This window comes from Calonectris borealis, chromosome 20 (assembly GCF_964195595.1).
Source record: "Calonectris borealis chromosome 20, bCalBor7.hap1.2, whole genome shotgun sequence".
In the NCBI taxonomy this organism is placed as follows: Eukaryota; Metazoa; Chordata; class Aves; order Procellariiformes; family Procellariidae; genus Calonectris; species Calonectris borealis.
The window spans coordinates 1,777,594-1,801,427 of record NC_134331.1 but is presented as its reverse complement, the minus strand read 5'-3'; the positions used below and the strand labels follow the sequence as shown (position 1 = coordinate 1,801,427).

Below are 23,834 nucleotides of genomic sequence, written 5' to 3'. Positions count from 1 at the left end.
TGAGGGATTATGTGCTCTGATTTTATTTATTTTTTTGAAGCTCTGTGTATATAAATTCACATTTAGTCACGACCATAAAAAAACCAACCATGGAACCCAGCCTGACAAGGATGGTCAATAACCATTTGAAACGCTCCAGAAAGGGGCATTAGGATGTTGTTAAATCAATACAGACATTGCCAGAGGCTGTTCATCATTGAGGCTGGCTATTAAAACTCAAAATGAATTGATGCCTTTTGAAAGCAGCAGTTTTCCAGACCAAGCACAGTGTGAACATGTCAACGTCATTACAAATACAATTGGAACCATCTAAAACTGGTGAACATCCCATTTTGCAGAAGGAGCCTCGCGTTATATAAGTTGCAATGACTTAATGAACCTTTCGGATGCACATGCGAGGCTCCGGCTGAATATTACCCCCATGAATCACAACAGGTTTCATGGCTGGAGAGGCTTTATATATCATCCCTCCTCCACGGCTTCTGCTTCTGCTCGGGGAAAGAGGGAACAAGGAGAAAATTTACAGGGTAAGCGTCAGCAAACCGCTCATGCTTTTATGATGGAAACTGGCCATTTCTGTGGAGGAGTTTTCCCCTTGGCCCCGGGGGACAACTGCTGATCAGGGCAGCCTGAAAAGCTGAGACAAGGCTGGACTTTCTGGAACCAGCCGGTACACCAGCAGTAACAGAGCAAAAAGTGAATTTTCTGGCTGCAAGGAAACAACCAGAGACAGAGGCGAACCATACCCATATGCTGCCTGAAGCACCAGTACCAATCCCACAACGTAGCTCACATCCTCTCTTCGTATCGGTGCCTAAGAGGTTTTGCCTCCTCTTATCTCCCCAGCTCCCTTCCTCCCGTTCAGCAGAAGTTTACTGCATCACTACAGGACTTGAACTGTCTGCGCACTGATGAAAGAGATGCTACGCGAGCAGGGTCTGCTTCCTCTGCTGCGCAGTCCCCTCCAGCAGCCCTGGTACACGACAACTTCCTTTGAAGGGGAAAAATAAAGCAAAAATGGAAAAAAATGACAGCCTCAGGAAGGAGGTAGAAAATCAGAGCAGAGGCTGGGTGATGCTGCCGAAACGGGCACAGCGGGTCTTGGGGCAGCGCGGCGGGATGGACCCACGCCGGGTCTGGTGGTGCCCCCAGCCCACCCGCCTGCCCTGCTCCAGGGCGTCCCCAGCTGAAACGCCGCCTAAGCCTCTGCTGCAGATGCAGCAGCTCAAATTTAAGGAAAAAAAATACAAATTCTATGTAATGAGGTTTCTTTATGATGCCCCCAAACCTCATGGCTCATTTAAGTAACAAGTTTAATGAAATTTCATTTCTTAAGTACACTGTTTCAAACACCAGTATCTTTTTCCAATTACTAAACCCATCTGGATTTACTTACTGAACATCTATGCAGGAATGCCACAGTATCATTTCCTAAATCACGGCCCACCAAAACTCAATTGAGTCATTAAAACGAACCCTGATTCCCCTTAATAATATTAGCGACTTAACAGCGTTGGCAGCGCGACGCTAGAAGCACATCACGTGCCCTTGGCACAGACGTCTGTGTGTCTGGGACGGACGACGAGCGAGCAGAGGTGCTGCTGGTTAGCCAGGTACTTCAGCAGACGTTTATCTGTGGCTTGGGTCAGCAGCCAGCTCGGAGACTACTGCTCTTAACCCCCCAGCTCTGCCAACCTCTGAGGGTGCTCCCAGCTGAGCACCAAAACGATGTTTGGTATTTTACTCACAGTACTTTACAGCCACATCGCTGTAAACTCCTCCGCCCCAGCACACCTAGAAAGCATCTCCTTGGACACAAGATCTCCCACCTGCAATAGGGTAGCGAGGATATTAAAGCGAGAGCAGAGGAAGCTGATGGGGAACATCGTTGCCCTCCCACTCCGCTCCGTAATCTGATTTGGAGCCACGTGAATCATTGGGCACCAGGATACGATAAAGAATCAACATGTTAAATATACAGTGTATAGGAGCATGAGTCACAGCTCAGGTTTCAAGGTGCGATGCTGGATGTAAATCCTTTCTGAGAACTACCCAAGAACACCACGCACGTAGCTACGATTTAAGGGGTCAAACCTGGCCTTCCAGTCCCGCCGCCTGCGGTGACCCTGCCGAAACTATTTCCCCTGGTCTTAATGTCTGCGAACTCAAGCAGGCTGAGCTGCCCCGAGCCCCGGGAGGTTTGGGGACCAGGGCAGCCCGTAGCCCCTGCGGCAGGGAGGGCAGAGCCCGCCGGGTCCCTCCACGGCACCGGAGGGGGCTTCACCTGCACCCAGAGGAACAAAAAAACCCTCTTCAGCTTTATCCCGATTTCTTCCAAGAGAGGCAGAGCACCACAGATTACATCCCTTGCCTACCCAGATATATTAAAGACAAGGCTGAGCTCTCTTTCGTTTGTAGTAATTAAAGCCTAGTGATTATCCCACTTGTCAAACACCGAGTCTAGACATGGTCTTTTCACTGCAATTAATGCCAAATCCGCCCATGCTCCACTTCACGTGGATACGTGTGCCTTACTTCACGCATCCACGAGGCAGCCAGCTGTTAGCAACTCCCGTAAAAATCTCCCTTCCATTCAGCATCGATGCCCGTGCTCGCACGGCAGCAGCGGGCTGGAGGGGAGCCGCAGGACGAGGGGAGCAGAGGAGAGATGCGGAGGGAGGGGGGGCTCCCAGCCCCGTCCGGATGGTACCAAGCTTCCTCACTCCCTACAAACAACTTGCAAGTGATGGGAAACCAAGGGATTTGGGATGACGGGGAAGAACATAGGCGCCGAAACACACTGCTGACTGGGAGAAAAAGCTGAATAAGAATTTTTTCTCCCAACAGAGTGGATGAGGGATAGGTCTAACTATTGCATTTCATCCACCTCCCTTTCTACAGGTCTGAAAGAAATCTTCTCGCTTGCTTAGCGCAGCTATAAGGACCCCACCACCCGAGCGTGACGGCACAGTCGCTTCTGCTCCAGCCTCTCACGCAGCCACATTAAATACGCGTTTACATCTCTAACAGCAAAGGCCTCAGATATGCAGGGCCCTGGAGAGCTGCATGTTTACACGTTCTCCAGCCATCTCCATACCAGCTCCCCGGCTCCTCGCCACCATCCCCAGGCAGTAAAGACAAGTGCAAAACAGGGCAGCGGTGCGCTTTGGGATTTTTTTTGTTGTTGTTGTTTTCACAGCTTTAGCGATTTTAAAGCATGTAAATATGAAGGAAGGGTCAATGATTCAACAGTGATTAAGTCTGAAATATTCCACTTAGTACCCATTAGACTTTGGAAATGCCCGTTATGTTCCCAGAGCGTTCCCTAGAGCACAGCCAAGCAGTACCCAGAGCTGGAGAAAGCTGCTTCCTTGGAAGGCTTGAGGTATCTTGTGAAAATACCGAGTCCGTTACAGTAAGCAAAAAAAAAAAGTAGCAAGAGACAATAAAAGAATTAATGTCTTGTAGATTCTTAATACTGTTTCCCCAGAGAGAGGAAAAACAACTAAGTCTAATGGAAATTTTCTGTTCTCAAAACCATTTGCATTGTTATTGTTTGCAACTAAGATGAAAACATAAAACCCAGCAGTTTAAGTTTCTGAAAATTGCTGGGCTGACTAATTTTATTCTTCAAGAAAAAATAAGTAAACTGCACCTGGGATGTAAAGTTTCCGCCTTACAAAAATGTCAAAAACCTTGCAACAGCCTGGCAGCCTGCAGGGCTAGAGCAGCCTTCAAGCTTGCATTTGCCCCAGGAGCTAAAAGACATCCAGGACCCAAAGCCCACTGAGTCCAGCACAAAACTTCCTTCCATCCCTTTGGAAAAATCCAAGCTGGTATTTCAAGTCCTGAAAAATCCTGTGGATTTGAAACACTTTATGAAACATGCAATTAAGCAATGCAGTTAAATAACAGAGCCTGATTTAAGAGGCTAGCACTATTCTTTGCAAAAAGAAGGATCATTTCTTCATCTCAATCTACTCCCAATTGTACTCAAGATATCGGAAACTGCTATTTCAGTTTCTCTCCAACCAAGAAAAAGCAGAGGAGCAATAAGATTAATTCACTAAATTACATTTTCTTTGTCTACTGAAAAGCTGCTGTTAAGTAGAGGAATAGAAAACTGTGTTGCCTCAGAGGACGTATCCCCACGCAGCCGGGTGTAAGGGTGGCCACCACCCGTCCCATATACACACCCTGGACCTGGGGAAGCCTGACGAGGTTCCACCACCTTGACTAAAAAGTTCCTTCTTTAAAAATCTCTTTAAGGAGGAAATAGCTGCCAACAAGACATTTTATTCCACACTTTGGCAGCTACAATTCTATTAACCTCCAGAATAAGAAGTGACAGCACGACTGCCAGTCCTAGTCTATAATTAGGGAGGGCCACCGAGGGTCAGTGTCGCGGGGCACCTTCACCGTGGCATAATTTGGCAAGGGCAGGGTTAGCACTCGCTGCGCCCACGCTGAAAATAAACTTATCTCAAGCTAAGCTGATGATTTCATTTCCCCGGTGAAAGAGATATCTAATTATCAATAATTCATAGGCACAGACAGACGTGCAAGTGGTTTTGAGAACTGAAGTAGAAACAGAAGTAATGATTCTTGGAATAAGAGCCAGCAGAGAGACAGACCCAGAGAGGGAAGAGAAGGTGCACTTTGCATGCACATGTCAAAACCGATCTAATTTCAATCACATACGTGACAGTCTAGGTGCCAGTTTAACGGGGGCATTTTCCCCGTACACTCTGCAGTTGGTATATGACAGGATGCTTGCCTGGATGGAGCCCAGCTCTACCTATCCGGATGGACAACTCGCTCTCGTAGTCCAGGTGATGGGCAGGTTCGTGCTCATATTTTTCTTTCACCGCTCGTTGGTCGCAGCTCAAGGCAAACGCCGCGTAGGGAGGCCCGCTGAAACCCTGCAAGGCAAGAGAGAAATTTAAGGCTTTTCCCACATCTCCCCATCAGCCTTCTCCCAGCCGCATCCTCGGGGACTGCTCTGGCATCTGCGTGGTTGGGAAGCCGATCAGGGCATGTGTCACAGCAGCTTCTCACGGTCTTTTGGGTTCCCCCCTCTCTCTACACACTGTCTAGTTGTTTAGATTTAAATGTGCATTAGATTTAAATGTGCGTTCCCAGCAGAAACGTCAAGAACGGTTAGGAGGAGCTGTGGGCCAAGAAGCATGGGGCTAAAGAGGGAAAGACAAATGCAATTCCATAAATGCAACTTCCTCCAAAGTCAGCCTGGAGGAGACCAGCAGACAAGGAGGGACATTCACTGCTGTCAGCGCTGTCGAGCCGCTCGCGGAGGGTCCTCTGCAGAAGTTTCGTTTGCAGGAGGGTACCATATCTTCAATGTGGATTGAGTTTGAAGGGAAAGAGTTCGTTGAAAATTGAACCCGTTTGGGCATCAAATGGGACACTACGTTCCCAACCACCCAGTGTTAGTCCAGACAGCCGATGAAACTTCAAACTCACTTGGAATATATTCCTACACCATTTGTAACCTCCAGAAAGCAGAGAGGGACGGCCAAAACCAATACTGTCCAGCTATGCGTAAGTCTGCAGGGAATCCAAGCAGACGCCCCGCGGCAAGAGGGACCACGCTGCTCCCATGAGCGATTGCTGCCAAGCTGGACACAGCTCGTGAAAATCAGCCGCGACTCAAGGATGAGCCAGAGTTTTTATCTGCATTGGCCAAAAAAAACCTGGCAGACACCGTTTCTGCCTGTCCCCCACCGTGCTGGACACGCAGCAGGAACGTCTGCGTCTCCGGACGTCCACAGGCTGCTCAAACCCACCTGGAGACGGCTACAAAACCGATAGGAAACACGGGATTAGAGCCATAACCAGACAGCTGAGAGAAGGGAACACGTCCCACAGCGGGGGCTGTACGACCTGGTGTCACCAGCTCTACCCAAAACACGGGGAGCGGGACCCCGACTCCCCAACTCCTTGCAGGGCTGGGAGCCAGCCCCCGGGAGCATCCGCAAGGAGGGTGCCCAGGCTGCACCCGGCGTCTCCGGCCGGGAACACGGGTTTAGCTGTTGGATTGATGGCAGCAGAATAAACGAACATACGCTGAACAGCCAGAGACGGTAATGAGAGACTTGATGGGTAAGGTCACATTAAACAAAAATAAAGGTTAAAGATGAATAACTAAATCGTCTATTCTCCCATCATTTGCATAATATAGTCTGACCGGTGCTATTAATACTAATCACATATTTGCTATCCGGTCTCTATTGCAGTTTAATCAGGGTGCTTTCACCTCCATTAACCCAGCAATTACAAGATGCACCGATGAGGTGCTCGCGTTTAAATCCCCTTGGGAGAAGGGAGACCCACCCCACCCCACCCCACCCGCCCACGGGACACACCAACAGCTCTGCACCTTAAATCACAAGCAGTAGCTGAAAGAGCAGGTAGAAACACAATGTTTTCCAGCAAAACCTGGATGATGTGACACAGTGAGGAAAGAGGGAAACTTCAGCATCACGACACAACTTGGATAAGGCAGGAAGAGACCGAGAACGGAAACTCGCGGGCTGGCCTTGCTGCTGGCACTTCTGCAGCGTGGTCTCCCTATATCCAGGAGAGAGTCTGGTCCTGCTAAAGCTAAATGGGTTTTCACCTCCGGAAAGCGAGTAGCATCACTTTCCGGAAAACGCCAACCTGAGGAGAAGCAAGGATGGGAATTTGAAGCTGCAGAAATAAAGCCTCAACTTTAAGGGCACAGGAAGGATTTGCAAGCGTTGCTCGGGGCTCTCCAGCCATTGCTCTCACTGGGGGCTTTGGGAACGCCAGGTTTCACGGAGCAGAAGGCTCTCCTTCCACATGGCTCCTACCAGCATTTTGTTAAACAAACCACAAACACTACAACAGCAGCTTTGTAGGCTTTATCACCACCAAATTTGTGGCTTCCCCCCAGCCCAAAGACAGCCGCCCCTCAACTGGGTCTTGTCAGCAGAGGCAGGGAAGCGAGCCCCGGGCACGGCCAGAGCCCGCAGGACTCCGCAAGTTATAAGAACCCAAGCAAGGGGAGAAGAAATCACTTGCACAACCAGGCGGGTAACATTCAGTGCATGCCCACTATTACCATTGCACAGCTACAGATACAAACAAGCAAGGTCCTTGCGAGGTCAAGACCAGTTGCCTCAAGGTCTGCAGTCCTGATGAAGCCTCCCACGGCTATTTTCTGTGCCGCCGGTCTCGGCACATCAAATGCTCATCGATGTGGTACCCGCGAATCTGCTTGCACCGAAATGGAGGCACACTTGAAGATATTTCGGATGCTTACTGTAAGGTCAGGTCCCCTCCCTGTTGGCAGGCACAAACACGCAATGCCGGCAATTTGAAAAAATATTAGTGACCTTCAGTAAAGCGAATGATTTATTCCAACTGTGATTGCTCTGAGTCATTTCAGTCCAGTCCCTGCATGAGTCCCGTAATTGGAACGTGTCAGTGGGTTAAAAAATCATTAGAAAGAGAAGAGGAAAGTCAACCCACATTAATTAGTTCATGCCAGTAATTAGCGTTAACTGAAATAACCACGGGGGCTGATTATTTCAAAAAGCAAGATGCAATGAGAGACTTGGACAGGAAGATCTTGGAGGAAAACTATTCTGGGACACGGGAGGCCCCACCACACTCGTCTCTGCTCGCGGAGCTACAGCGGAAAGGTCATTAGATTGTCATGGCCCCGTGTGTAAAAGCAGATGAGAAAAAAATAGATGTCTTTGCAGACAGCAGAGAAGATCCTCACTCCATGCAGCACCCACCTAAATGGGCAGATCCTGCTTTTGTCACCCAAAAGCTGCAGCAATCCCAAATTAATCTGTATGGAAGCGTGCCCCTCTCCTGCTAGCATCCGGGCGATGCGGCCATCACCCCGGCATCGCCCTGGTACTGCAGGGCGAAGGGGCGAGACAGGGAGCAGGCGGCAGTTGCTTGCTCTTAGATGAAGCAAGGATTTCGGATTGCACCCTGCTGCCCAGCCAGCCTCTTGCACAAGTTGCTAATTGAACCGATGCCAATTTTAAGAAGAAACGAAGAGTGAGTGACACCTTTAAAAAATAATCTGCTTCTCCACCTGACAAATGAGGGAGAATAAATGAATAAAGAAATAGTGATGACAAAAGCTGACGGTTTGGCTTTGGGTAGATCACTTGGTACCAAATCTGGAGGTGCTGCTTTTCCGGGAAGGTCGGTGACGCTGCTCTTCCCGTGCAATATCTTACTGGCTTTAACCCAGCAAACGCCCTGGAACCGGCTCCGCAAAGCCACAGGAAACAAAGACCATAACCATCAACTAATGGCAGAAAGCACTCAACAGGAAAGAGGAAGAGAATAAGTTTTACTACCTTATTAAAAAAAAGAAATAATAATGTTCCTAACTTGTCCAGGAGCTAACACAGAGACAGTAAGAGACAACAACAAGCCATGCTTTGATGGTGCCCAGAGGCTCCCGTTTCACCCTTATTAAAAGAGAGACAACGGTAACAGATCAGAGACCAGAAAGCATTAAGAGAAAGAAAAGGAGGGTGGAGAGCAAGGCGAGGAAGGGGAGACGCCGCACGTCCCCAGCCCGTGTCAGCGGCTGCCCCGCGGGGAGGGACACGGCGCGTCTCTGCGGCCCCCCCAAGCCCCGGCGAGCTCTGTGCGTCAGCCGCTCGCTTGGCCTCGCCGCTTCTGCACGGAGCATAACACCTCTGGGGACGGAGACACGGGCTGTGCAGCAACAAAGCAGCGAGTGCCCGGCTTCTCATGAAGGGATTTATGTTAAAAACATGAACTAGGATCGGATAGGAAGAGAGCTCCCTTAGAAAGCACTTAGTTATCAGAGAGCGCCCGGTTGCATGTAAAACGACGGGCTGGTATTTTGTTACTCGAAACAACACATCAAGGGCTTGAGGCTCCCAAGCGAGCCTCCGCGGGCACAGCGCCGGTGGTGAATCCCCCTGCCCGCAGCGCTCGTTTGCAACCCACCGAGAGCCAACGCAGGCGTGAGCGACGGCGAGCCGCCCCGCGCTCCCGCGTCTCCCTCGGCACCCTTCGGTTTCATCTCGGCCGGTCATGCTGCTCCCAAAGTCCCCCGGAGGGTGCTCGAGGGCAGCACCAGCAATCCCCGGGGCAGCCGGTGTCCCACGGGACGTGCCAAGCCCCCGCGCAGCCCCGCTCCCCGGGGAGCAGCACCCTGCACCAGCCCTGCCTCCGAGGGTGCAGAAGGGAGATCCTCCTGCTCACGCCCACGCTTCCCTAAAGCCCTCCTCGTTTCAAACTGCATTTTTTAAATAATAATAGGGAAAAAGAAGCGCCAAACACCACCTGGCCGCATTGCTTCCCATCCCAGCACCGTGCCGGAGCAAACGTGGGGCTGGGGCTCCTTACAAAGGCTCCGTGTGCCCTGCGGGGAGCAGAAGCCAGCGCTCATTAGAGGAGCACAAACAGTTGGGAGGGTGAGGATGTGCCTGGGACGGGGTTTAAAGGCTGCGGCGAGTTGCGCTGCCAGAAGCCTGGATGCCAGAAGCCTGGATGCCACCAGCCATCCCTCTGAAAAATGGTCAGCCAGCTCCACGTTCCCTCCAGCACAGCATCCCCAAAAACAATGTGTTCCTCCACCTCTTCTGGGGGAAAAAAAGCATGGTTTTGGTCAATATTGACCTGGCACAAAGAGATGGGTTAAGGGAACAGGCTAGCAGGCACGAATTTAAGAGGACTTGAGTTGTGGTTCCTCTCAAAGCCAGGATCACTGGCAACCCCCCACTCAAAATACTAAAATCAACAATTCAAGTGCAACCTTAAATACTCCACGCAAAAAAAAAGGTCCTTCGCAACGCCGAAGTGGGTGCAGTCATATTTATGATCAATAGCACTCAATATGCAGCTCACCAGCAAATCTCCCTTATTTCTACTCCCGCAGTGCCTGGCAGCCCCCTGCCCCAGCACAGCCCAGTCCAGCTCCTCGGGGTCGTGCCTGGGTCCCACCAGCAGCACCCAAACCCCTTTGGTCACACAGACTGTGCCCCCGTAAACTGGGAATAAACTGGGGACACCCAGCATGCCCCAGATCACCGCTCCGGCTGCCAGAGTAACAGCGAACAACCCCAGCCCCTCATCAACAAAACCCCGCGTAATGAAGATGGAAAGCCGAATTTATTTCCAGATGAAAGTTTAAGGGTTTCCAAGTGTTTCAGGTGTATCTCGGTTGGCGTTTTAATTGGGAGACTGCTAGGAACAGAGCAGTAATGGGCAGGGCAGACAGAAAGGCATTTAACGCCAATTCCCCTTGGGCTTGCTAACGAGAGCTGGGTCAGTGCTCGCTGTCTATCACGCTGTGAAACGGATTTCTTCCATTTTCACCCCAGAATTCAACTACCTGAAGTTTCTGAAAACTAAACCACAGCACGTGCAACCAGAGGCCGTAATCAGAGCCGTCCTCCAAAGCCTCAAAGTGCTGCCAGATACAGCGGCAGGAGAAGATGAACCACAGAGAAGGAGGTGAATGGAAAAGATCAGCACGTGGGAAGCATCGCACGAGCCCTCGTGCTGCTGGTGGTCATCAGCAGCTCTTGGCTCTACAGATCCAACCCAAGCCCGCATCCCAACACCCAGGTCCCAAACACGACCCTGTCCCCCCACAACGCCAGCGGCAGAAGCAGCTCCGGAGCAGAGAGCTGCGTCACCGGTGGGTCGGGATCGCCTCCCCCACCGGCAAGGGGCTGGAAGGGAATCGCTCCTCAATGGTGGCCGGAGCCCCTGTGGAAATCTGCGCCAGGCGGGAGCGGGGCGACCCTGGCCAGAGCCCTAGGAGCCCAATGATCGATCCGGCAATCGCTTAACGCGAGAGCATCCTCATGAAACCCAATTTCCCACGGAAGAACAGCCCCTGAGGGCCCGATCCTGCAACACGCCAAGCACCGCACCTCCCCACGGCTCGGCGGTGCGTGCCCCCCATGCCAGCCCCGCTGCCTCCACCGGGATCACCGACATTTTCCCGGAGCCGCGGCGGCAGGCGCGGGGGGAGGCCCGGGGGCTCCCCGCTTCCCACGCCGAGCATCTTCCATCTGGCTCCTCCAGCCCCGCGTCCTCCCCCGGCCCCGCACGCAGCCCTGCCTGCAGCAGGCAGGAGGCTCGTAGCTATGGCAGCGCTGCCGCAGGAATTGAGAAGGAAAGGTTCATCCATAGACAAAAATTTCAGCGTTTTCACGGCAGATCTGCTCTGGCAGCGTCTCGTGAGCAGATCACATCAGGGCGGGAGGCCTTTCGCGTCCTGACAGCGCAGCTGGCAGCAACACGACACCAGAGCCTTCCCCTAACAACTGCAAACAGGGAAGCTTAAGTGAATATTAAGGAAGGCTGGTATCAGTTTATCTGTAACTAATGTAATATTATTGCAAGTACATTTTATTCACTGCTAATTATCAGCCACTTTGATAACTCATAATTCTTGAAAATTGCAAACAGCAGCTTTAATCACCAGCCTCTGCTGACGAGCTGCGGGGGCAGAAGGAATAAGTCACCTCCCTTCTGTGTCACCAGGAGCGTGGGGACAGCCGGGGTGTCCCGCGGGGTGACCCCGGAGCAGCCCCGGCCACAGGGGCTCCCCTGGGACCTGCCTCGTCCGACAGCAGCCGACGGGAGACCCTTGGCAGTGCCAAAACCTGCAACGCTCTCACGAGCTGACAGCACCGAGCGCACCCAGAAACACTAAGCCTGGCAACCCTAGGGGAGGGAAGACAACAAATTTATCGAAAACCACCCCAAACCCTCAAATAAACCAAATCTGCCCTCCAACAGGAATGAGGGGAATGCATCCCGCAGCCCACGCCAGGCAAACGCAACCCTTGCGATCAGAGGATGCTGGGGTACCCGCTCCCAGCCGGCACGGCCGGACCCCCGAGAGCATCGCTGCCGGGGAGCGGGCACGCGCCGCCGGCACCAGCCCCGGAGAGCGACGGCTGCCCCAGACCCACCAAGAGCGGCACGAGGGGCTCCACGGGGAGCCAGGCACAGGCAAATCCCTCTTCTTGGCCAAAGCAACATTCATATTAAAAACAAATATATGGATTTTTCTCGTTGGCATGTTTGGGGCTTCAGCCTTTCCAGGAGGGAGGAAAAACACGGCAGGAATGTTGCTGGCACCCGGTCTGGGAAGGCAGTGGCCCCGACGGCGCCGCTGCCCGGGAAGAGGGAACACACACGCAATTCCCAGGCTCCTGGGGAAACCCAGGAGGTTTGTTACAAAATGTGATGTTTTGCAACAGTGATGTTTTACATAGCAGAAAGGAGGTCATTTTTGTAACCTTTGCTATTACAAAATCAAAAGCACAGGAGTATTTTCACTGCTTTTGCCATGCAACCTTGCAAAAAACCAAACAAATTGTTAAACAAACAAAACCCACCTCTGCAACAGCAGGAGACAGCCTGTCCTCCTGTCAGCAACCTCCTGTCCACCAGGAAGCCGGGAGAAACCTCGAAACACAACCAGTAAATTTATTTTTCAAAGGACCGGTTGCTCCAGGCAGAGTTTTTGAGCACACAAGTGCTGCCCGCCAAAACCAGTTAGGATGCATATACACTTCCAATTGTTTGCTGGGAGGAAACTTGCCTGTTACAGCCAAGCTCACAGCCAGCTCCTAAAGGATATTTTCCTAAGGGATATTTTCCTAAGGACTGCCCCACACATCACCATCACCAACGCCCGCAGCTTGCTCAGCAGGACATGGCAGAGAGGTTTGTGGCATCGAGTCAGCACTACAATATGAGATTTTAATTGTTAGCAATAAACCTTTAAGCCTCAGATGGGATTAACAAGAGCTTTTTCTCCACATGCTTATTAAAATCTAATGGAGACCAGCTTCGCCTCTTTTCTCTCTCCCTGCCCCCTTCCCACCTTGTATATTTGTAGCGTGGCAACATGTATTTTTACAGTCCTTTATTATGCAAGGCTTTTTGCAAGGGTAAGAGAAAAAGCAAACAAAACTTCAATTAACAGCTCATTTTTACACAATATACTCCTCGGCAATGATTTGCTATCAGTGCAGATTGAATTAATGGGGAAGGGCAAACAAAGCGGGTGGCTGCTGCTGCGGGGTGGGAAGTCAGGAGCCCTGGGAGGGGGACGGCGAGGGCTCCTCGGAGGGCTGGCGGGATGTGGCAGGGCTCAGCTAGCGATCCATCACCCCTCAAATGAAGAGCCACACCATGCCAGTGCTGCCTAATTACCTTACATTAAAAGACAACTTCCTTTAGACCCGCAATTAGCACCGCGGACACACACCAGCCCCTGGCAGACGGAGGGAGAAGCAGCACTGCTGGGGCGCAGCCCCTTCTCCCTGCATCCCCCCGAGACCCAGCCCACAGCCGGCTCATTCCCAAGGCCATGGCTTCTGCTCTTTTTCCTCCTCTCCGCTTCTTCCGCATCCCATAATTGCCAAAATAGTGCCAAAGCCCAAGAGAGACCCCAACTCCTCGGCTCGTCTGCAGAGCCGCGGCAGAGCAAGGGGAGCCTGGAAGTCCTTCCTGAAGCACAGCGCGACGAATCCACGGGAGAGGCCCTTCGTTCTCTTCAGCTAGCGGAATCCATTTGTTAATTCATTACGGAAGAGAGGCGTAATAAGGGACAAGGCACTTCGTGATTGCCACCAACAAGAAGCTAACCAAATTCCCTTCCTTTGGCAGCTCAGGACAGTAAATCTGGGACTGTCCCACGGGGCACGGCTGAATTTTGAGCTGACGAATGGGCTGGTTCCCCTCCACTCAGCCCCACGGGCAGGGCTCGTCCTAGGCTTTCATGGGTAACTCGTTTGGGTGCTGGACCTGAAGTCCAGAAACCGAGCTCTGAAATCGGCCCTCGCAGCATTTATTTTTATGTGTAGTATGTACCTCACCTATAAAGTCTTGACAGGCCTTAAAAAACACGTATGGAATGCAAACCAACGGCAAGACGCCTTCCCAAACCTGCAAACAGCCTGAAACGCGAAGAGGGGACTCATCCAGTCAGTTTTTCGGTTTGCATTAGCTCAGAAGCCTGCAGACAACAGATTAAATTCACATCACTTTCACCACCTCACTGATAATTAGAGCATGGGGGGGGGGGGGCAGGAAAACACACCACGAAGATTTTCACACCCTGAGCATAGCGCACCCCAAACGCACCCACCCGCAGGACACACCACCCCACGGCCGCGTGCCCAGAGCGCCGGGTGGGTGCAAAAGCAGAGAGACCCATGGGGTCCAAACGCCAGCAGAGGAGCCTAAGCCAGGCTGAGCAGAAAGCAACAAACACACCATTTTCTCCCCAATTCCCCAGCGGCGTGCCACTCTCCGGCGGGGTCGTCAGCCTATTAATAATATACATATAATACAATATATAATACAATATTCCACTGGATTAAGAGTCAGTGTCTGTTTTACCACTCACCAGCAGCCACCCATGGCACCCAGAAGCCGGGAGGCGGCGTGTGGCCGGCGCCGCGCGGAGCCGTTTGCACCGAAGGGTGGTCACCGAGCGCCGCAAGGCAGCGACCGACCCACCCGCATCGAGGGGACCGTCCTCCCTGGGGACATCCGCGCCCAAGAGGCACAAACCTGACTCTTCAGAGCTCGTCTTCAAAGCAGACGGCGTGTCAAGTCAGTCTGGTGAGTCAGAGTTTACCCTGAGAGCAAGCTGGCGTTGTGCTGCAGTTACAGATCTGTGCGTATGCATTTCCCCTGATCTCCATCAAAGCAGCCTTCCTCTCCCTGACGTTCACCACCCAACCAACTGCAACCTCACTCGCTGCTTCTCTGTCATTTTAATGGCAGGTTTACTTTTCACAGTGGAGGCATTAATTTGGGGTTATGCCATGAGCGAATTCAAAGGCAGATTTTAAGATCAAAGAACAGCCGAGGAACCACCCCCAGCACTCGGCGTGCCCGAGGATAAACGGGGCCTCGTTCAGGTGTGCAGAGCTAAGAGCACGGATGCTACAGGCGATGCCGCCTCAGGGCAGCAGGCTCTCCACCACGAACCAGCACTGCGGTCACAGGGAGGGGAGGCAGAGGACTCCCGACTCCTTCCCCGAGCCCGCCTGGATGCAGGCAGGGTGCAGAGCATCACTGCGGCACGGAAGGGAGCTTGAAGTTTCTCTGGCATCACCCCCAGCTTTTCGAGCCCAGGAGGCTCCCACCAACAGAGCCCATCCAACCTGAAGCACGGGTGCAAGCCCGGGGCACTCTGAGCACCCACGTCCCCTCCAGCCCACACTCAGCTGCGAGCGGTGGGTCAGCACCCACACCCTGCTCTCCCCCAGGAGCTCGCTGTCTGCTTTCTGCTTATTCCAGGGCTAAAACTTAATGTAACAAAAAAAGTGCTCAAATTCAATCAGCAAAAAGGTCAGATACTGTCCAGGATCCAGCAGACCCCCCCCCGACAGCGATGCAGCCCTCCCCGCAGTGCCAGCCAGACTCTTCTGGCAGGTACAGAGGAGATCTGGTATTCCAGTGTGCTCTTCCTTTTGGAAAATTTATCCTCTTTTACAATTCCGAGCCAGGCCCCAAGCAGTAATTGAAATTCAATCAGCAAAGGCTGAGCCGCAGAGGAGAGAAAAGCCCCGTCTTACATTACCAGCCTTATCAGTCAGTAATACCCACTCGAGGTAACCAGGGGGGAAAGAGGAGCTTTATCAGGGGCACAGGGACATAACGGAGACGGGAATGGTGGAGAAACGCGTATCCAGTGCAGGAGCTCATTGAACAAGGAATTAAGCCAAGTTTTCTCAGCCCCCGCTTTTTTTCAGGGGGATTTTTTCACCTCCTCGCTGCCCGTGCGACCTTGTGTCAGCCCGCAGAGCCACGCTGCTGCAAGCGTCAAACCGCGCCGGACTTCATCTGCTGTCAGCGCCGTTAGCGATTGTCCCCATGAACCTAACGAGGGTGGGAGGGGAATTTAACCCTGACTTGGATTCAAAGCATCTCTGCTCTTCAGCTTTAGCTTTGGGGCTTCAAATATTATGCATTAAGCATTTCAAAAAAACATTAAAAGAGAGAAAATTATAATTAAGAGCAGCTGACAAATTGCACTCTGGAAGTAAATAACCCTTTACCTCCATTAATAAAACAAAATGCCTTTCTAAAAATTAGTATAATTACAACTTTGTGCTTTTTTTGCAAATAATTTCACCCTATCTAGCAACAACTGGATTTCAATCACTAAAACCACTGCACTTGGGCAGGGAAGGGGTGGGGGCAGGCAGGCTTCCCACAGATCATACGGGCAAACAGATTTTCAATAAACCTTTAGGGGTTTTGGGTGCCAGCCTCGAGAAGGGGGACTCTAAAAGGGACTTTCAGGGGATTCCATGGGTGGGCTTTGCGGTCAGCACCAAGGATCACGTTTGAAATCCTGCCCTTGCCACCTGCCTGGGACAGGAGACAGGGAGCCAGTCCCAGGCATCAGTCCCGCACAGATCCGTAACCTGGGATCGGGAAGAGTTGGGTTGGGTTTATTTGGTAAGTTAAAACTCATGCCCAGGTACTCCTATTTATTTAGAGCTAGAAGGGGAAGGACCTTTCCCCAACAGAAGGCTTTGCTACATTCCCTGATGAGGTTCCCCTTCCTCAGTCAGAGCCAGATCCTTCCTTCCTTGCAGAGCCAGGGGAAAAGGGCCAGAATGCCACAAAACAAACCAAACAGAAGGGCTGCTATTTATTTTCCCCTAAGCAAAGGAAATCAGAGCAAACCAGGAATGCACAAGTCAAGCTGCAGCTCATGCCAGCCCATGCCAACCGCGTCCCTCTGGTCCACCCTCAGCCGCCCCGCGAGGCGAAGGCTCGTCTCCTGCAGCCCTGCACGAGCAAAACTCCGATCCGGGCTGACTCGGTGCAACGCCGACCCGGCCGAGGGCTGTGAAAGCGCAGCGATGGCAGCGGGGCCGTCTGCCCCCGAGGGGCTGCTTCACCCCCGCTTTGAGGGGGGCTAAGCCCCCAGCTCAGGGCCGCACGAGCACAGCGCAGACACGGCTTTGCAATCGTGCATTCGCGCGACTGCCCGTTCCCACCTTCTGCATCCAGGCATCCCCACGCCAGCTCGGCTCTCGCCGGGAGGGCGATGCCGAGATGCGGGAAGGCTTTGCAGGCAGCGGGAGCCAGCAGGCAGGGCTGCCGGGAGCTCGGACCAGGAGAGACTGAACACAGTCTGCATGTAAAAAAAAAAAAAAAAAGTTAGAGCCACTTTGCATGCCCCAGACCACCAAAAGCACCTCACTGGCACCCCTTTATTTGATCATTTTGCCAAGATTATGTGGCCCAAGACATGCAGCTGCCAGGCTGAGCTCGGCGAGATGCCACCCACGCCACCGTGCCTGGGTCCCCGCGCTGCTCTGGACAGCGTTTCAGTCCCACGCTCAGAAATGTAATAAGCCAGAAGATACACACGCCCCACACACAGGCATGTCCCTTGGTTAATGCTGGAATCGGAAAAGCTTCTACCTACTACGGCAATGAGGATGTGCAGCTAATTAACTTTCTAGGAGTCACAGATGAACAGGAAAAAGCACATTAAGAATGGGAACTTGTGATGGGCATGTCTCGGAGGAATTAGCAAATTGCATAAGAGGAATCTTTATTCCGATTATAAATTAACACCAGCGACAAGACCCAGCACATTTTTACTGCCTCATGAAATAATTAACCCATCAAATCCAGCTCCATGCAAATCAGAAGGGAGAGCAGCATTAAAAGCTTTCCATCTTGGCTGGGTGGAAGCACCGAGCCAGGAGGATCACCAGCATCCTCGAACTGCACCCACGGCACTAACGATCGCCCTGCCTCGTTACCCTGGTACGCCAGGTATGTGCTAGGAATCACTACCTAGTGCCCCCCCAAAAAAAGATGCTTCCCATAGTCTAATCCGGCTGTGGTTTAGCCCTGAGAAAGAAATTGCAGTTTTAAATAATGTGCAACTACGCCTGGAGCGGGCGTGATGGTCTCTCCTCCCCCTCCTGCAGCTTCACCATCCACGCACTATTCTCAGCTTTCCCCCAATACGTGACTTGCACAGATTTAGAAAGCAAAATATACATCCTCGAGGCACATTCTGAGCCAAACAACAGACACCACCGTTATTAAACGGGAGAGTATCCCTTGGATATCTGTTTATCAAGCTCTCACATCCTTCCCGAGGGTGCTCGCCAAAAATAGCCTGAAGTTCACGGTGCAAAATGCCCAATCCCAGACTATATTCCAAAAAAGTTTGCAAGCCTCGATTTGCAAAAATAGAAGAGGGCAGGAGCACAACGCAATTACATTTTGAGAGGGTTAACGGGATCCAGCCTCCTACTACAAACATACACACACACGCACCCGCTCCACTCTCATCCATCCCACGTGAAGGTCCTCAGCCTGTTCATGAAAACCATTATGCAGCTGCAAACGACAGCCCAAAATATTTCAAAACAGGTATGAAACACAAGCCCTGGATGCCCGGGAAGGGGTTTCAGCCGCGCTGGTCCTTCCTACAGCACGAGGGGCCAGTGCTGGCACCGCGGAGCACACCAACCCAGGCGAGAGGCTTTTACCAGGCACTTTACTTACTATTTGGTTTAAATCTAAGGAATGGTGCACCCGTCACATGCAGCTTTATTGATTTACTCTGTACTCAGAAAAAAAAAAAAAAAACACACAACAAAAACCCCTGTATCTAGCTGACAAGAAAAAAAAATTTAAAATCCAATTGAGATGGTCTTTCCAGGACAGAATTACAGCCCTGGCTCCCCATCCTCCCGTCCCCAATCATCTTTTACACGAGAAGTATTGGCAGGCTCCTAGTTATAACTGAGTAATGGCCCATCAGCTCTCTCCCTGGATTATATATTAACTCCTGGTTCTCCTGCAACATCTGCCCTCCTCTCCCTCCCCCAGAGCCACCTTCAACACTGATCAGCTCTCCCAGGGGAGACCCCGGGGCTGCCCCAGACCCCCCCATGCCGCAGCACCCACCCAGGTCCTGGACCAAGCTCGGCTCTGGCTGCAGACCTGCACCCACCATGAAGGGAGCGATAGAGCTGCTTTCTGTATGCAGACAGATGTTTCTGAGCAAAATGAAGCCTAGAGGTAGAGATGAAGCTGATTAAGCCTCATTATCCTATTTAGCGTAATGATTGCGGAGCCGAGAGGACGTCATGCAGCCGGGGACTGGAAAAAATAAGGCGGTTAATAGAAGCACGTGGGCAGGCAGGTACGGGTGAGCTGGCGTGCAGCCCACGAGGGGTTTATTATCTTCCGCTATGGCCAGCTCGCTTTCTCCTCTCCCCTGCCCATGCCACCTTCCCAGTCCCACCAGCATCACGCCTGTGAATTCCCACTTGCTCCGAGGAGCATTTAAGGGCAGTGATCCGGAACAGGCAGGAGCAGGGGAGCTCTTGGAAGCCACAGCTTCAACATGGGCACTCAACACTACGCCCAGACCCAGCATCCCACTCAAAACCCATCCGCGTGGGCACAGGAACACTCGTGGGAATGCCTGCAGCACCGCCGGGAGAGGTCTTGGGGATCCGGCAGCTTGAAGACAAAGGCAACACACGTGCACGTGAAAATTCAGGAGCAAAAGCAGCCAAGGACTGTCTGAAAACTGGAGTCAGGGCTGGATGCGTCCTCTGGACTCTTGTGGGATTCCTCCAGCAAGAGGGGGGCCGGAGCAAGAAACCCATCACGGAAACCCAATAAAACATCACACTGAACAAAACGCAGCCAAGTCAGCAGAGCTGCAAGACAGATTTGAAGGATGAGAACAATACTTAATTCCAGCATTCTTATGCATTACAGTAGACCCAAAATAGCTACTCAGTGATCAGGGACCTACGGCACTGAGCAGTATTTTTAAGTACACTCTCCCTCAAAAGCTTCGGGTCTTGGCATCGAAGACCCTCAGCCCCAACCCTTTTTAGTAAAGGCAATAGCATCTCATACACTCCCCCATCACCTGCCCCTCTCCATCCAGAAGCCTCCTGAAATACCAGTTGAAAGCCAAGTTCTTATTTAAAAAGTAGCCGTAAGGTTGAACTAGAGCGAAGGAAGGAGAGAAACCTGCTGCGGATCACCGGGGCCAGGGAGGGAAGAGACAGACAGGCTGTTAGCTCGTGGTTTAAGATATTCCAGAAACTATAGCAACATCCTGCTGCAGAACCAGCTCTGCCGCCGCCTCCCCAGCCACCGGACCCAACGCAGCCGGTAAAGACACACCTTGGCTGAACACGACATGCACGGAGACAGTTGCCAAAATACGGGAAAGCCCCTTTTTTAAAACTCCCGAGGTCTGTTTCTGCAATGGTCTCCCTTTCCACGCGTGCCCGAATGCCCCGTTGCCGTTTGCTGTCCTCCACCAGCCAAGCCAAACGCTCCCGGGTCAGCATCTCCTCCTCCATGAACTCAGCTAAAGGACAAACATACACGTTAAAGGCTTCACACAGGGAAACGGCAAAAGATAAAGATGTAATAGATTAGATCTGTCTTCTGTAAGGAATTTAATGACTACGGCTGCTCGGCATCATTAACCAGTTTGTCTTCGAGGTTTAACCCTCCCGCTGGCCCCAGCTCTGCCGTTGAGCAAACACTTGGGTACCATCGGAGCCGCCCAGCTCCCAGTGGGGCTGCAGCAGGAGCGAAGCCTTGCTCCCTCCCCGGGGAGCAGGGCTGGGGTGATAAGGAGTCATTAAAAGCTTTTAGTACCTGTTGCTATCCAGCAAACCAATTATGGAGGAGTGCCAGGCAGAGAGAGCGCTCTGTGCAAAGAGCAGCCTGCTAAAAACGGATCCCTCGGCCTGCCCTCCCAGGGACAGCACACCCCGCAGTCTCGCCAGCATCCCTTCCTCGCCCGACCTTAAGTGGAGGGGTGGAAAAAAACCAACCCTGAGATTTTCACGGATTTAGAAAGAAGCAAGACTTGTTGGAAGTGAAACGCAATGGCTTAAGCCCTGTCTGAGCAGCACTGGCTCTTGCGAAGTCTGGGCTCCAAGCGAAGGGAGATGCATCGTCAGCCAAATTCCCCTGCCAGCAGAGCCCCAAGGACGGCTCAGGACTGACCAGGCACTTGCTGATTTTCATTTCAACATGTTCAGCTTAACCTCTGCCCGTGCTCCTGTCACAGCATCCCTCGTGACTTCGCCAAGTCTCTCGCTACCCCATCCTCATCCTAAAGCATCCCAAAAGTCCCATCCCCTGCCCAGCGCCGAGTCTCTGACCAGCCCCAGGAGCCGTCACTGCTGCCCCTGGGCAGGGAGCGCAGGAGCCCCCCACCCACCCCCAGCTCTCCTGACCCTGCCCGCGTCACCCGGGGCAAGGACAGGCGGCATTTTGCACTTGCACAAACTCCAACAGGGTGGGTCCTGCCTGCTATCGGCTGAGGAGCCCCCCCAGCGCAGGGACACCCGCTTTTGCGGGAAGCGACACGCAGGCAGCAGCGTTAGCCAGGGGTGTAAACCCTCTTCGAGCTCGGCGTTGGCACACGCACCCGCGACCAGAAGTCCCGAGGGACAAGCCTGTGGTGGCACATGCTCTCCCGCACGGTGCAAACAGCTGAGTCGAGCCAGAGGAGGCCACAGCTCCTCTCCCACTGGTATCTGAACTGGATTTAAAGCAAGCTGTAATTGTGAATTTTTTCTATATATTGCACTGCTCCCTACAAGGCCGTCTCCCTCGCCACCGTGCACGCTGGCCGCCCTTGTCACCACCCCATCCTGCTCTTTGCAACGCAAGAATTTCACTCCCCCGACGCTCCTTCCCCTCCACACGCTCCCATTTCCAAACGCAGCAGAGGCGAACGCCGGCCGTCAGGAAGAAGCGGGTTTTGCGGTGCAGGTGTTTATCTCCCCTGTTGGGAAACACCAGCTTCGGGCAGCTGATCAAACACACCCGGGCCCCGTCCAGCACCTTGGAAGGAGGGTGTTCGCTCCTACGGCCAACGCAGGCAAGAGACCGCAGATTACTGAGAGCAGAAGAAAAAGGCAGGGTTTGATGGCAAACGGCTTCCAAGGGCTCCGGCTGCCCGTCTGCAGCCCCCGGCCCCCCGACGGCAGCCCCCGGCCCCCCGCCACATCCTGCAAAGGGTTCGGAGCCCTGAGAAGAGCCAGGACAGGCAGGGAGCGCGGAGGGGGGCCAGGCTTTCAGCCGTCTGACACCGCTGTCGTTTCATTTATTTGTTCTTTACTCTAATGCATCCATTTGCACTGGAAGCGACACACCATAATATTAAGCAATTTTCTTCATAGCTGAGGATGCATTTGACTGTACCTGTTATGAGAGGCTCAAAAAGCAAGAGAGCGGGGAAGGCTGATGCTGCGGGCTCCCCTGGACGCCAGGGTTACCGGCTCTTCAAATGGAAAGCCTCACACTCCTTACTCATAACCACAGATAATCCCCCCTTCCACTAAAATAAATAAAAAATTTAAAAAGCTCTTTGGAAGTTTTTGGAAATATCTTTACCAACTAAGCCATTCTTGGGTTTCCAGCTGTAAAAATCCAATAGCTTCTGACTTATTTATTTTTTTAATAGTACTCTTCGCCAGTAGGATGGTTCATTCAATTTTGAAATGCTTAGAGGGTTGGCAGCTCTGCAAATTAAACCCCTGGGCTGAAACAGAAGGTCACACCTGAACTGTTTGCAAAGTGTTGCCAGTGAAAAGAACAAAAGCAGAAGCGTGAAGGGGGAAAAAAAAAAAAAAAAAAAAGGAAGGAAAAAAAAGAGCTCAGACAGCCTAAAGCTGCATTCAGCACTGGCAGAGCCACCCGGGGTCTCGGAGATAACACAGTTTCATTAAACCTGTGATAGAAACCAAGCGGTATCCAGCTTCTGTCACAGCAGAGCCGAAGGAAGAGCAGCCCCCGGCCCAGGAACGCCTACTTACCAGCGCCGGGATGAGCAGGTCGGCCAAGTACACGAAAGCTGCTCCCAGGGCAAAGCCCACGGCCACCGGGAAGAAAGCGAAGGCTCCGAAGCTGCCAGACTCCTCGGCCATGTCGATAGCCGGGGCCAGGAGGGACCAGTAGGAAGCGGCCAGCATGACCTGGAAGACAGAAGGGGAGCGGTGAGAACCACGTAGGCACCGATGCCGCGAAGGTCTGGCACACGGCAGCACCGCTGGCACCTCTGCCAGCGGCCCCCCTCCAGCCAAGGAAACCCCTATGCCCGGCCCCACCAGCTGCGTGGCCGTTGCATCCCAGCAGAGCCATCAAAACCCGCTTCCCGACAGAACACATCACTGAAGGATGGAGAAGTGAGGTTTTTCCCCATTTTCACCAAAAGTGCTTTTTTTTGGCTCCAAAGTCCAAGGCAGCAAACAAACGACACGAGCTCATTAGGCCAATTTTCCGTGGGATTAGCACAGCCACAACAGTCCTTCAAACGGGAACGGCAGAGCACGGGAGCAGGAAAACCACCCTCCCCCTGGGGTGTTTTGCAGCAACAGGAGTGGGTCCGTGACCCCACCGGCCACCGCGCTCCTGCCAAAGCCGGGGTGAACCGCATCCATCCTGCACCCAGCTCTGGGCTTCTCCTCAGAGCGGGCAGGGGAGGAAGGAAACACAGCCCTGGTCTCATGCAGGAAAAGAATAAATATTGGAAAACGCCTGGAGCCAAAGAGCCATCTCCAAGCTAGCTGAGGCTTTGCTACGCAGACTTAAGCCCGCTGTGGTTTAGTCCCCACCTCGCTACCCCAGACCAAGACAACCGCAGCAGGAAGGCTTTGCAACTCCTCTGTTCCTGCCCGGACCAACGCTTGGGCTGCTCCTGTCCCAGTGTCCGAGCCACAGCGCCCAGGCTGGGAGGAGAACAAGTTCCCATCCCAAACAGCAAC

General features: G+C 52.6%; 1 protein-coding gene across 3 annotated transcripts in view; it reads right to left on the bottom strand.

Annotated features, from left to right (window-relative positions):
- SLC39A11 (solute carrier family 39 member 11) overlaps positions 1–23,834 on the bottom strand; it is a 94,814-nt gene that overhangs the window by 61,792 nt on the left and 9,188 nt on the right. For all 3 annotated transcript variants that reach the window (XR_012676670.1, XM_075169403.1, XM_075169402.1), the window contains exons 4-5: positions 22,887–23,045; positions 4,778–4,922 (exon numbers count right to left, since the gene is read on the bottom strand). Coding sequence is in view for 2 of the 3 variants with exons in the window: in XM_075169403.1 (XP_075025504.1) it covers positions 4,778–4,922; positions 22,887–23,045 (304 nt within the window). In the remaining variant the exon portion in view is untranslated. The remainder of the gene's footprint in view (positions 1–4,777; positions 4,923–22,886; positions 23,046–23,834) is intronic.